The sequence below is a fragment of the Adiantum capillus-veneris genome, chromosome 22, assembly GCF_014529385.1.
Source record: "Adiantum capillus-veneris isolate H3 chromosome 22, ASM1452938v2, whole genome shotgun sequence".
NCBI classification, from domain to species: domain Eukaryota; kingdom Viridiplantae; phylum Streptophyta; class Polypodiopsida; order Polypodiales; family Pteridaceae; genus Adiantum; species Adiantum capillus-veneris.
Window position 1 is genome coordinate 131,878,436 of NC_140952.1, and position 14,372 is coordinate 131,892,807.

A 14,372-nucleotide genomic window follows, 5' to 3' on the forward strand; every position below is an offset into this window, starting at 1 on the left:
AAGACAGGAAAGCAAAAAGCGAAGCAAGAAACAACGCTTCGGAAAGGGCAAGAAAAAGGCAAGGAAGTCTAAGTCTCGCCCAGTGAGTGACACTTCTACAGAGGACTCGTCTACGGACAGTTCAGACTCTGACAATGGGAACTTTTATGCGAACAAGAAGAATCTTTACAAAGCGAACCAATATGACTTTCTCGAAGATAAAAGCAAGAAAGTCCGAGAGTTTAAGGAAGGTGGCCAAGCACTTAAGTTTGATACTTTTTCGGGATACTCCGATGCTTCGAAGGCTTTATCTTTTATACAACAGTTTGACATCGCTTTCGCGGGAGGACGCTATTCAAAGCACTCCAAGATTCGGAGAGATGCCTCTTATTTTAAGGGGAATGCTCGCACTTGGTGGTCCATGCTTCTATTAAGCAAGACTGTGCCAGTTACATGGCTGAAATTCAAGAGGCTTTTTATTTCTTCTTGGCTGACTCAAGAGTTTGAGCGAGATATACGAGCTCCTTGGAACCATCTCCGGATGACCAAGAGCGATACAGTGAATTCTTACTGTGAAAGATTTTGGAACTCTTTTCTACCTGCCTCTTCATTCAAGAAGATCTCGTTCAGAGAACAGATTGAGCGGTTTACATTGGGTCTACCTACAGAGACCCGAGACCACTGCTTGGAACAGAAGTCAGCTTCTATTCAGGAGTTGACGAGTCATGCGAAGCGGGGCTTTGCAATTCACTCTGGCAGTCTGACCTACCCCACAGATGAGGTCACGACACAACGAACCGGACAGACTTTTGGGAATGAAAGTAGAAAAAGAAAGAGCAACCCAGAGAAAAAGGATGCATGACCCTGACTTACTCCTCAGGAGCGGACTCGCTACATCAGGGAGGGGAAGTGCTTTGGATGCGGGGAAACTGGACATATCTCCGCGAAGTGCCCTAAAAAGGCACAGAAAGAACAGAATGACAAGGACGACGAAAGGCCTGAGAGTTCGAGAGCAGTTGAGGACTGTGTACGAAAAGGCAAGATGAAAACAGGATTGGTTCCAGATTGTGTGGGTACTGATCCCGACACCATGTATGAGAGTACAGAACTTTGCCGAGCTTGGGGCAAGGTGAAAGATCAAGAGACCCTGATTTTCTTTGATGGAGGAGCCAAGGCCAACTTCATTTCACCGGAATTCGCGGTGCGGCTCGAGATTACTCCCGATCGGATGGGACCACTTGCAGAGGCAGTTCTAGCGGCACCAGGCAGGGACGTAGCCATTACACCTGTCATTGGCAAACTTCGGTTGCATTGTCAGGGGTATTTGGGGCATGAGGACTTCTTCATAATGCCTTTGGAGGGTTGTGATGTTCTCTTAGGGATTCCCTGGTACCACAAGAACAACGCCGTGGTCGATTATCGGACGAGAAAAGCGACTTTGACTACGGAAAAGGGCAGAACAATTGTACTTGATATTAAACTGAAGGGCGAGTCTGTCCCTATTGTATCGACTTCGGCCATTTCAAAATTAATGAAATCCAGTCTGTTTGTTTACTCGATCTTTATGAAAGAGTTGAGTGATGATGATAGGACAAATATGTCTAAACTTCATAAAGAACGCCAAGATTTTCTACACTCTCACGCCGATTGCTTCTCGGAAGGCGTGCCAGGAGAGTTACCACCTGCTCGTCCTGAAGATCATACCATTGATCTGATACCTGGTAGTACACCACCGAACCGGCCACCCTACCGTGTGAGCCGAGCACAGAATGAAGAGATTATGAACCAAGTGAAAGACCTCTTGGAAAAGGGTCTTGTCCAGCCTAGTACTTCACCGTATTGCTCTCCAGTGTTGTTGGTTTTGAAGAAAGACGGATCTTGGAGAATGTGCATCGATTATAGAGCTCTCAACAAAATCACCATCAAGAACAGATTTCCGATTCCTAGGATCGATGATATACTCGACAGGTTACAGGGATCCTCGTACTTTAGCAGGATTGACTTGAAGAGTGGATATCATCAGATCAGGATAGCGCCGGGAGACGTCTACAAGACAGCTTTTCAGACGACTTTTGGGTTATTTGAGTTTTTGGTGATGCCTTTTGGCTTAACCAATGCTCCTGCGACATTTAACCGGATGATGGATAGGATTTTTCGAGAGTACAGGCTATTTGTTGGCACTTTCTTTGACGACATCATTGTTTTCTCCAAGAATGAGGCAGAACACAGAGATCATCTACTTCAGGTCTTTCAGGCATTACGAGGTCACAAGTTAGTGATTAATGCAAAGAAAAGTGAATTTTTCCTACCAGAGATACACTTTTTGGGACACATTGTGTCAGCAGCAGGAGTGCAAATGGATTTGGCCAAGATAGAGACTATCCGTGATTGGCCCAACTTGAAGAATGTCCATGAAGTTAGAAGCTTCTTGGGACTGTGTTCGTACTACAGGCGGTTCATACGAAAGTTTGCAGAGGTTGCTTCCCCTTTGCATATCTTGACACAGAAAGGAGTACCTTTTTCGTGGGGACCCACAGAGGTGACTGCCTTTCAGACATTGAAAGAGAAATTGACTACGGGACCTTTTTTGACTTTGTCGGACTTGCAGAAGTCATTCGAAGTATATTGTGATGCTTGTGGTCGTAGTCTGGGTGCGGTCTTGATGCAAGAAGGCCATGTCATAGCTTACGAGAGCCGTTTGTTCTCTAGGCCGGAGATGACAACACAGATTTATGAGAAAGAGATTTTGGCGGTTATCCATGCTCTTACTCAGTGGCGGCATTACCTACTCAGAGCGGATTTCATTGTCTTTACAGACCATCAGAGTTTGCGCTACTTCTTGTCACAGAAGCAACTTTCGGAAAAGTAGATGCGGTGGGCGAACATCTTGTCAGAGTTCCACTTCCAGATTGTCCATGTGCAGGGACAGAAGAATGTGGTGGCAGATGCTTTGTCTTGGAAACCGTTGGTTCTGGCTATTTCCGCGATACATCATAGGAGCTTCGAGGATATGGTCGATCAGTATGCCACAGATACAGATTTTGCAAAAATTTTCACACAGCTACAGGATGGGGAGACAGTAGCTGGATACTCCTTTCGGGAAGGCTACTTGATGAAAAAGACTATGTTGTGCGTTACACAGCCGTTGAGGGAGAAGGTTATGACTGAATGCCACTGTCCACCTTTTACGGGTCACCGCGGCATTGCTACCACCATGAAAGGGGTAGAGAGATATTTCTTTTTGCCGAGACTCAAGAAAGATGTGGAAGAGTTTGTGCGCAGTTGCTTGGTATGCCAGAAGGTCAAGTTTGACAGGCATAAAGCACAGGGATTGTTACAGCCTTTACCCATATCCACCTGCCCCTGGGAAAGTATAGCGATGGATTTCATTTTTGATCTCCCGAGAACACAGAGTGGTCACGATGGTATCTGGGCTGTTATTGATAGATTTAGCAAACAGACTCATTTCATTCCAGTGAAGAAAACAGTCAAGCCGGATCACTTAGCGAGACTGTTTGTGGCCCAGATTTTCAGATTACATGGCATGCCTGAGACAACTGTCTCCGACAGAGACCCCAGATTTACGAGTTTGTTGTGGAAGGCAATTTGGGAGAACATTGGCACGCGGTTACAGTTCTCGTCATCGTTCCACCCGCAGACTGACGGGCAATCCGAGATTGCCAATTCAGTGGTTCTAGATTTGTTGAAGTCTTATATCTCAGATCAGAAGACTCAATGGGAAAGATATTTACCTTTGGTGGAATTTGCCTACAATAACATGATACACTCGTCGACGGGGAAGGCGCCATATGAGATTGTTGAAGGTGCTGCGAAGGTTCCACCCTTCTTGAGCACGAAAGATAAGATCTTTGAAGCGGATGAATATACGCGAGATCTGGATACGGCTTTTACCAAGGTCCGCGAGACTTTGCAGAAGTCTCAAGAACGACAGAAAAAGGCAGCGGATCGCCATCGTCGCGACATGAAATTGAAGGAGGATGATTGGGTGCTCTTACGTTTTGAGAAGGCACGCCTACGAAAGAAAAAGGGAAAAGAGAGGCTTTTTCCAAAGCTGAGTATGCGATACTATGGCCCTTTCTAGATTACTGAAAAGATAAATGAAATCTCCTTCCGACTGAAACTGCCAGATACTTGGAGGATTCACAATGCATTTCATGTGAGTCTCCTTTTAAAGGTGATGTGCCTAATGATGGGGAGCTTGATGAGCAACCCGAAGTGGAAGAAAACGAGGAGATCCTTGTTCCTGAACAGATTTTGGCACATAAGGATACGAAGAATAAGGGTAAAGTTCGAAGGCGGTTCTTGGTTAAGTTCAAGAATTATCCTGCACTTGATGCGAAGTGGATGGAGGAGGAGGACCTAGCAGATACTCCTCAGATTGTGAAACTTTATCTCGATGCTTTTGGTTTAGCATAGTCTACTCCAAATGGAACCCAGAATTCAGCTTGGCCGGAGATATGGTGCAGTGGGATGCACAAGAGGGGAGTCACTCCACTCCTTTGTCAACAGATGCCTTGATTTAGATACTAGAGTCACTGATGTCTCTTTGAGCTTCAGAGATACTGAGAGCTGACAATATTCTGCTGTATGACTTTATGAAATGGAATTCCTGATTATGATACTGATTTGTTCTTGCCTTCTTGTGAGTGCAGGAATCGATGACGAAATGACTGCAGCATTTTGGTCTACTTGATCTCGAATAGACATGGTTGCAATAGAGGTAGTCAATCGGACATCGATGAGGTCCTGATTTGACCTAGATGTGATTGCTAGCTACATTGCCGATAAATCATGGTCTAAGATCCGAATGAATGTTGAATGTCATGTGATGTCCTGTTGTCACTAGCGTGTGACTACTATCTATCCTTTTTGTTGATTTCTTTCTTATTATCTATTTACTTTCACTTTTTGGAAACACCTAACTGCCCTGCATTGCATAGCTAGTGTGGAACTGTCCAGAGGGAGTCCAGGCCTGAGGGCAAGAGAGCACTAAGGTTGGACAAGGACTATGGTTAGCCAAAGTGGGGTCATTGACCAGCCAAAGTGGAATCCTTTGCTACAGAGCCTACATTTCAGTTCTGGGTGTGGCTGCAGTGTACAAAGGGGGTCGGATGACCTAGAAAGATACAATGGCAGCATCTCCTAAAATTTAGGGAACTGCTATTTTGGGACCTGAAAATGTGTTTGCGTCATTACCTCCGGAATGACAAGGAGAACATTTTCTTACTCTGTCGTGAAGTCAACTGGGCAACCGGTTGGGAGATTTTTAGGTGGCAACCCCGAAACGGGAAAATGCTTGTAAATGTGCCAAGTGGCACATTCTGGTGCACTTTCCTCATGCAACAAGAAGTGGCGCTGAATTTTAAGCTGGGAGAGGCTCATTTTCAGATTTTGTCATAGGTTAAGAGCTATGGAGTGCTTGCTTTCCCTCCTATGTATAGTGCGGTGCCAGGAGTGATGCCCTGCACGCTACACACTGTCCTCTCTCTCCCCTATGGCAGTATGTTATGCCCCTCTAGTGGGCTTTTCAATTGACCAATGTACAGATTTGTGGGTTCATGCGCGATTGCCGAGGCAAGAGCCTCTTGCACAGGTAGTGGATTAGCTAGCGGCTAATCCCCCGCAGGTACAGGTGAATTCGGAGAGGTTTCATGCCAGAAATCTCGTCCGATTCAAAGGGCAAGTAGCCCTACAGGTGCGGGAGCTCGAGAACTTGCTACGGATGCGATCGGCACGCGAAACGGAGCAGCCTGCTGTGTATTTTTGCAAGTTTAGGGTTTTGGCCCTAAACGGTCCCTAATACCCCCGGGAGGTTCGGGGACACGAGAGGACCGCTGTACAGGTGATTTGGCGCATTTTCGGGGCTGAAAACAGAGAATTCAGCGTGCTGCAGATTCTCGCCAGGTTTTGCAAAGTGCCGGTATGCGTCGGGAAAGTCATTCAACGCGTGGGAATACTGACTGTGAAGGGTCCTAGTACAGTTATGTTGCCGAAATCGGGCCGGATCAGTTGAAATTCAGCCAAGTTTGTGCGGGGCAGCTTGTAGGGAACCACATCGTTTATTCCCTCTTTTGAACAATAAAGAAATACCGAAAGGGGCGCCTAAGTTAGGGGCCAATCTGGTGTCGGTCTACTTATACAGGTGCAATCTAGCAGCCTGTATCCCTCTCCTCTTTATTGTGTCTTGAAAGTATAGGTAAAGTGGGCGACAAATTAAATGGGTGACAGCAAATAAGGTTTAAGTCTAAAGTCTACCGTCCTTTTTCGATTGAACAGGCCGGTTTCATGGTTCCATCGACGGGATTAAATTATTTTTTCCCATAGAAGTGAGCCTTGGTCAGTTTGGGCTTGAAGACACAAGGGATCATAGACCAGACACAAGAAATTGGAATTATGGCTGACAGACCAGATGATGTGACTGAAGAGGTTTCCTCTTCGCAGGGTCAACAGACACATGAATCGACAATCTCCTTGATGATCTGCCATGTGTGTCTGCAATGCATCCGAAGATCAAAGTAAGAGCAGCTTGTCGAAATGAGAGTACATTCCCATCAACATCGACAACATCCATTTTCCGAGCGAGAAAATAAGCTTGCCTTGGAGATAGTTGAACAAGAGTCTGAAAGCCAAACTCCAATTTAAACTCTCAAGTTTGAGTGAATTGCCACTCGCATCATTCCTACCATTCCATGACAACTGCTTTGTGACTTGTTTCCAATATGCAATCAAACTGGAAGCAAGGGGGCACCGATGACCAAAAGTAGGCGTAGAGGCTGCATGAGAGCACAAAAAGGCCAACATCAATGTTGAGGGTTGTTTTTGTTCCATTAGTACTGATAACAACGTGGCCTTCTTTGCAATTCACACACACACACACACACACACACACACACACACACACACACACACACACACACACACACACACAGATTGGATTATCATCCACGGAGGTCAGATATGACCTAAGGGACCGAAAAACAAAACATTACAAGGAGTTCCTTCTAGATGGAGGAGTTGTTAGATACATCTCAGTTAAGGACTGAGGGTCCAACGAAGGGCTAAAAAGAAAAAAAAGAACGAAACCTAAGGAGGGGCAGGTGAGGGGTAGTAGGTTTTGGAGTTCGAAACTCCTGGACAATGGCTTTACCTCCTCGGTAAACTGCCCATTTTCCTGCTGTGCGCCCTTCACCCACCTTCTAGAGTTCTACCTTCTTCTGTTTGAGTTGCGTGGGTGTAAGATCTTCTGCAAACCAAAGTGTGGTGGCTTTGAGAAGCTTTGATTTCTCGAGGAATTTGGTTCGATCCGCCTTGGTCTTGAGAGTGAGGATCGCATGGTTGGTGTGGTGTTCATGCGGGGGTTGGTGATTGTTGCTTGATTCCATTGTACTCTCGTTGTGATTATCTTGTGAATTCGGGCAAGGGACTCATTAACTTGAGGTCCCCTTCCCTTTCCAATTGCTTGGGAGCCCCCCAATGCGAACATTGAGAGCTATATCTTCTTGCCATTTTCGTTGGTGTAGCACACCGTCTTCAATCTTGCGAGAGATCTCCTCATGTATTTGATTGAATCTTAAACTCCTGTGTGAGTGTCATCGCTGGCGTCCATCTGCTCCGTTTCATTTTTCCTTTCCTCCACTGCACTGAGATGGGCTTCGATAGCAGCGAGTCTCTCTTTCAGTTCCTTGTTTTCCTTGTGAAGTCTCTTGACTTTGTTTTGAAGGTGGGCAGTGCTGTTGAGCTTCGGGGGTGTTGCCACGACGCCAGCAAAAGTGAGCTTGCCTCGGGTTGAGGCTCGCGGGGGGCCATGGTTGCTGCTTGTGTGATGTGACAGGCTGGTGGTATCACAAGCAGGCAGGAGAGAGAGAGAGAAAGAAAGAAAGAAGAAAGAAAGATTTTTAACGTCTATGTCAGGCCGAAATCGGCCTATGAGACAAATCAAATGTACATGGTGTGTATTTCATCCGTCTATCGGAAAGACAAATGAATGAAACAAAACAAAACTGATACTGATACCAAACTGAACTGAATGTAGGTAGTGGAGTATCTGAGGAGGGATGGAGCTCTATCTCTAGGGGTATATGCATGTCTATATGCTCAAGGTAGTACAATCATGAGAATGCATCAAGCTATCTAGCTCCATCGTGTACTAATGGGGGGATGTAAGATGTGGTACATGGGCGGGTCTGGTGCCAAGGCTACCCGGATGAAAGCTGTCGGGTCGGCCCTCATCTGAGCCACTCGCTCCTCAGTGGCACGGCGCTCCCGGGCTCGGATCTCCTCGATCTGTCGGTGGTGGGAGCTCGCGCCCCTGTAGCCTGTGACTCGTGGTCGTCGTCTAGCTCGGTTCACCTCCGCCTGTGGGAGTGTCACTCCCCTCTGAGTGTCTGGTGAGGGAGGGGCGGAAATCCTTTGAAAGAAGTCTGTGAGCTGCGACTGTCTCCCCTCTGTCTGTGTAGCTGTGTGTGGCTGTAGTAGTGTGTCCCGATGGCTCTGTATCTCTAGTAAGAAACGTCCGATCTGTCTCTGATCTCGAGATTCCATGATCTCTCGGAGAGTGGGCTGTCCTCTGAATAAGGCCTCATACCTGCCTCTGATCTCAGTGTATGCTCTGCATCTACATACAAAGTGCTCCTCACTCTCCACCTCCTCTGTGCAGGCTCTGCAGATTCGCTCCTCCCTGGGAACACCAGTATGTCTCCCGATCTCAATCTCTAACCTGTGTGAAGCCACTCTCAGCTGACCAATCGCCACCCGTGAGCTATGTGGCATATATGTGTCCATGTAGCGTGGTCTCTGTATGAACCCCCTAGACAATGTGGTGAGAAACTGGTCTCTGTAATCTGACATCCTCGTCCCCAAGCCCGGTGCCTCCCAAACTCTCCTAGTGTATAGCTGCCACAGATCCTGTCTCAATACCAAGTTCCTCTCACTGCGAGAGAGGTGAACATATGGTGAGTGGGGGTCGTACTGGAATGGTGGTAGGCTCTCCATGTCGAGACCGTGTCCCTCAAACCATGCTCTGACCTGTGAGTACCATGCTCTCTCATGCCCATTGTCTGATAGCTGTATAGCTGCCTCAAATGCTTTACGGGTAAGTCTGTCAGGAGGTAGCTCTCTCATCCTTTGGATGAAGCAAACTGTCTGGAATAGTGCCTCTACAACCATAGGTGGTGTGGCGAGCTCGGCTCTAATAATGTCATGTGGCACTGTCTTCTTGCTGCGGAGCAAGCGTGAGATCATACATACCTGTGGTCTCTCAAGCTGTGTCCACTGGTCAACTGTCAATCCTGGTGCCCATACTGCCGCCGAGTACATCAAGGCCGGGGTGACTAAGGTGTCGAAAAGCCACCCCTTCGTGCGGGGCTCCTGAAAGTGTGCCTGGTGGCATCTCCGCTCTAGCATGGCCAGAGCTGCATATCCTCGGGTGAGCCTGTCAATAGCAGCCTGCCTCATAGTGAAGGGTCCTGGTAGGCTGGTGAATGTGATGCCAAGGTAGACATAGGAGGTGACTACATCAACCTGTCCTCCTGCTGCTGTGAAGGTGGCGGCGCTCCTCACTGCACTGGATGTGTGAAAGATCATAACCTTGGTTTTGCCAAGGTTCACAGTCAACCCCCTGTGTGTGCTGAATTCGTCCAAGGCCTCAAGATGGCGTTGTAAGCCCTCGGGTGACTCTGAAATCAACACAATATCATCAGCATATAACATGATGTGGACTGGAGTACCTGCCAAGTCGCTCCCCTCTCCCCTTGCTCGCAGTATGTAGTCGGAGATCTCGTCGATGTAGAGCCCAAAGAGTGTCGGGGAGAGTGGGCATCCTTGCTTAACACCAATGGTGCTAGCAATGGTCTCTGAAAAACCGCCTGGGCAACGAACCCGACCCGTCACCCTCTCATAGAGAGCATATATGGCCCAAATCATCTCTGTTGGTACCCCAATGCTGTGAAGGCGCTGGAAGAGTCTCTCGCGTGGGACTGTGTCAAAGGCCTTGCGGAAGTCCACAAAGCAGCAGTAAAGCCTCTTCTTCCGCGCCTTTGCCCCATCAATGAGGCAGCGCAGAACGAAGATGTGGTCAGTGGTGGAGAAAGCTCGTCTGAAACCTGCCTGGCCTGGAGCTCGTAAACCCTCGATCTCTGCGTAGCAGCTGAGCTGTGCCTCAAGTAATGCTCCATATAGCTTGGCCATCGTGTGGCCAATCATGATAGTCCTGTAGTTCCCTGGGTCCAGGGTGTCGCCAGATTTGTGGATAGGCACTATGGTGTGCTGTGTCCACTCCTCTGGGAAGCCCTCCCCTATAGCCCGGTTGAAGACATGTGCAATCAACGGGGCTATAGTGGAGGCCGCATAAATGATGTGCTCACTTTGTAATCCAGTATGGTCAGCTGATCGTCTGTGCTGCATGCGGCGTATGGCCCTCTCTACCATCTCTGCTGTAAAGAAGGAGGAGCACGTGGGGCGTGGCTCGTGTGGCTGTGGGATAGGAGGCTGCCCTGGCACCTCATAAAGTCGCTCTGCATAATCATGCCATATCTGTGGATCCTCAATAGCTGTAGTCGGACGTGGCTCGCGCAGGGTACGCCATGCTGTCGCGCTATCCATGCTCATGAATAGGCGGTATAGCTCAAGCTCCTGTGCCTCTTCGAATGCTCGCCGCTTTTGGCGTGTCAACGTCTTCATATGCCGTCTGGCCTCTCTCTCTGTGATCTCTCCTAAGGCTCGCCGTGCACGGAGGCGTCGGTATAGCTCTCTGCACTCATCATCATACCAGCGGTTCTGAGGCATAGTCCCGGGGGGGGGAGTGCGTCCTGTGTGAGTGGTGTGTGGAAAAGAGCTAATAGCTGAAGTGTGGAGAACGGAAGAGATATGTGATGTGAGAACTGAGAGTGGTGTGGATGGGTGGAGGAGGCATAGGCCATGTTCGACCTTGGCCGAGTAAAGAGGGGCTAGCTCATGTGTGAAATGGATGGTGGTGTGTGGAGTGTGTGCTGTGGAGCTGTGTGGGATGGTATCTTCGGTGATGGAGAAAGAGAGGTATGTGTGGTCGGCTCCGATGGGTATGGGTGGAATGGTGAAGGATGTGATAAGGTGTGTAGCCTCCCAGGGTCCCAGAATATAGTCGACTGTACTCCCCCCTCCTTCTGCAACTCCATGTGGCATACAAGTCAGGCCCCCTGAGGTGGGCCACTGGACCATCTCGTTATAAATGACGAGACGGTGCTGGGAGCCAAGTCGAAGTAGATGTCGTCCGTAGGCTGTGACTGGAGCTCTGTCTGCTGTATCTCTCATAGTAGCCTCCTCATCTAGAGTGTGTAGTGCCTTTGGGTCCTCATGGTCATATGCCTCACACTGCTCACTGCGCGTACGAGCATTGAAGTCTCCCATAAGGAAGACTTCACCCAGTGTGGAGTACTCCATAATCTCCTCCGTGAGGCATGCGTACGGTGACTCCTGCTCAATAGGGGCGAATCTGGAGCCTGTGGGAGCAAAGTAGCAAAGGGCAATGTAGACGATCCTGTCTCGTGAGAGCTCGAGGCGAATCCACATGTAGCGGGCCTGTGGGTCCCGGGCAACAATCTGTAGTCTGCTGTGAAGCCCCTGTCTAAAGAGTATGGCCACTCCTCCTGAGCCGCGAGTGGTGTGCTGGCGCATACATCCTCGATGTAGAGACTCCCACTGGAATCCATGTATCCGTGGTAACCCTCTCTCCGGGCTCTCGTGTGTCTCTGTAAGTAGAATGATGTCTCGACCTCTCATCACCTCCTCAAGTCTCTCTGGGTGTGTCCATAGGTCTCCATTGCAATTCCAAACCGTGACATGAATCTCCTCGTGTGTCCCACAGGCCGTGAGTCCCTATGCGATGGTCTTGCCATCAATGATAACCCTACCATCTCGGTATACTGCCTTCTTCCCTTCTTTGCGGGCTTGGTGGACTCGAGGCATGCACGCGCGACAGTGATCTTGTTGCATCTTTGTGAGGTCATCATCAAGATAAATCGGGGGGCCTTCTATCCCTCTCAAGATGACCCTCTTTCGGAGGAAGGAAGTTCGAGACTCCTCGGAGGCGAATTGGAGGATGAGAGCTCTCTTCTTTGGATCTTTGCCGGCTCTCCAAACTTTGGAGAAAGGGATCTCTTCTTCCTTGTATCCCACTTTCTTGCATAAAGCTTTCCCATCGCTCTCGGGTGTAGACCCTTCTTCTTCTTTGATGCCGGTCACTCGCACATTGAGACGGCGAGCTTGTTGCATCTTCTCCTCTTCGATGGTTGTGTGTACGATGAGTACCTCATCTTTTTGGGCTTCCTCTCTTGCTACCTTCTTGATGTTCTTTTTGACCACTTCGACCCATCCTTCTTTGGTGGCCTCTAATTTGTCCTCAATGCTTGCGGTGAGGGCTTTGGTGATCTCCTCCTTGAGGGCTTCCTTAGCCTCCTCTTTAATCTCTCCTTCCTCGGGGGTGAGGGATGTGATGGAAGCATGAAGGAGATTGATTTGTGCCTTCATCTCTTCTTGCTCTTTCCTCCATCTCTCCCTCTCCTTCTCGTTCTCCCGTTCCCTTCTCTCCTTCTCCTCTTTGAGATTTTGGATTTCCGCTCTCATGTCCTTCTTCTCTTCGTTCCATAGCTTGATGAAGGTGGCTTTCTCCTCCTTCCATATCTCTCTCTCCATCCGCCATTCTTTCATGTCCTTCTCCAGTTGTGCAAGCCTCTTGTTCGTGAGCATGAAGGTCGTCTTCGTTGTCGGTGTCGGTGTCTTGATGATGGGGGAAGACATGGTTGTCTTCGTAGCTACCCTCTCTTCATATTGTGAAGAAGAGGGGAGAAGGGGAAGAGAGCACTCAACGTGTGTGTATGTGTGTATGGGTGTAGTGTGTGTGTGGGTATGTATCCGTGTGTGTGTGTGTGTGAGAGAGAGAGAGAGATGGCTGCGGGTATGGCAGTAAGCAAGACGGTCAGAGAGCAAGGGGCAGCGGGCAGGGGATGGGGATGGGGTGTGTGTGTTCAGTGGATGGGCTGGAGGTAGCGCGCTGGCCGTCTTGGCGTGCAGGGAGCAGCGCACAGGGGGGGGGGGGCAGCGCGCAGGAGGGAGCAGCGCACGGGGGTGGGGCAGCGTGCAGGGGGGGGGCAGCCAGGAAGAAAAGTCAAAAAGAGTGAGTGGGTAACATCAGCTAAGTTGGCAGAGAGATGCTTACATCTAAAGACAGACAGCCCAACCAAAAAGCTTCACTCCCAGGATCCTACCACCAACCAAACAAAAACAAGATCTTTACTTAATTCTCTTTGTCGAAACGAAAAAAGGAAACAGGTTGCGTCAAAAAATCATCCCCACTTTGTTTCTGAGTGTACTTGAGAAATGGACTACGTAAAAAGCCAACAAGTGCTGCTTAATGAGATCCCTCTCAGTGAAGATTACAAGGAAACAAAACTAGACTACCATGGAGATCCAACACTGAACATTCAAAATTCAAAGCTTCCCAAGTAGAGAGAGAGAGAGAGAGAGAGAGAGAGAGAGAGAGAGAGAGAGGAGAGAGATAGAATTTGGAGCAGATCATTTAACATGGATTTCGTAGTAGCGCAAACATTCGCGGTTAAAACTGCAAAAAAAAGTCCCCATATGTTTAGAGAAAAAGAGCGAGAGAAAAACACAGAGAGAGTGAACTTAGGCTTAGTGCCTTTTGAGTGGGCCCAAAAACTAATTTTTTAAATATTTGAAGCTATAATTTGCCCCGATTTATGTTAAGGATAATATCATTGTGCCTGTTGGTTCATGTTTGCAGTATGCGGCAATGTATACAAGATCAATAAAGGACCCAGATGGTTTCTGGTCAGACATCGCATCAGAGTTTTATTGGGAAACTAAATGGCCGGAAGAAAACGGAAAAGTTCACACAGAGAATTTTGATATCAGGAAGGGTCCTGTGAAAGTGGAGGTAATCTCTCTCTTTTGTTTAGTTCATTAGGCTGCATTTTATTACTTTGGACCTTTGGAGTTGTGCTAAGAAACCAATGGAAGTATGCTTGGCTTCAGTGGTTTAAAGGTGGTAAAACAAATATATGCTACAATGCTCTAGATCGACATGTCCAAGCTGGCAAAGGCAATCAAGTCGCCTTCTATTGGGAAGGCAACAGCCCAGATCTAGATGGTTGCTTAACTTACAGTGAGCTCCTCCAGCGGGTTTGTCAGGTATAATTTTTATAGCCGTATACTGACAGGTGGGTGTATTTTTTTGTCTAATCTCTACCTGCTTGCAGCTAGCAAACTTTCTTAAAGATAAAGGAGTCAAGAAAGGGGATGCTGTTGCCATCTATCTTCCGATGCTTATGGAGTTGCCTATAGCCATGTTGGCTTGCGCCCGAATAGGAGCTGTGCACTCA

The 14,372-nt window shown here is 48.3% G+C and overlaps 1 protein-coding gene across 2 annotated transcripts in view; it reads left to right on the forward strand.

Moving 5' to 3' along the window:
* ACS (acetyl-CoA synthetase) overlaps positions 1-14,372 on the forward strand; it is a 112,291-nt gene that overhangs the window by 41,959 nt on the left and 55,960 nt on the right. For both annotated transcript variants that reach the window (XM_086494740.1, XM_086494739.1), the window contains exons 2-4: positions 13,775-13,927; positions 14,026-14,181; positions 14,250-14,372. In XM_086494740.1, coding sequence (XP_086350866.1) covers positions 13,775-13,927; positions 14,026-14,181; positions 14,250-14,372 — 432 coding nt within the window. The remainder of the gene's footprint in view (positions 1-13,774; positions 13,928-14,025; positions 14,182-14,249) is intronic.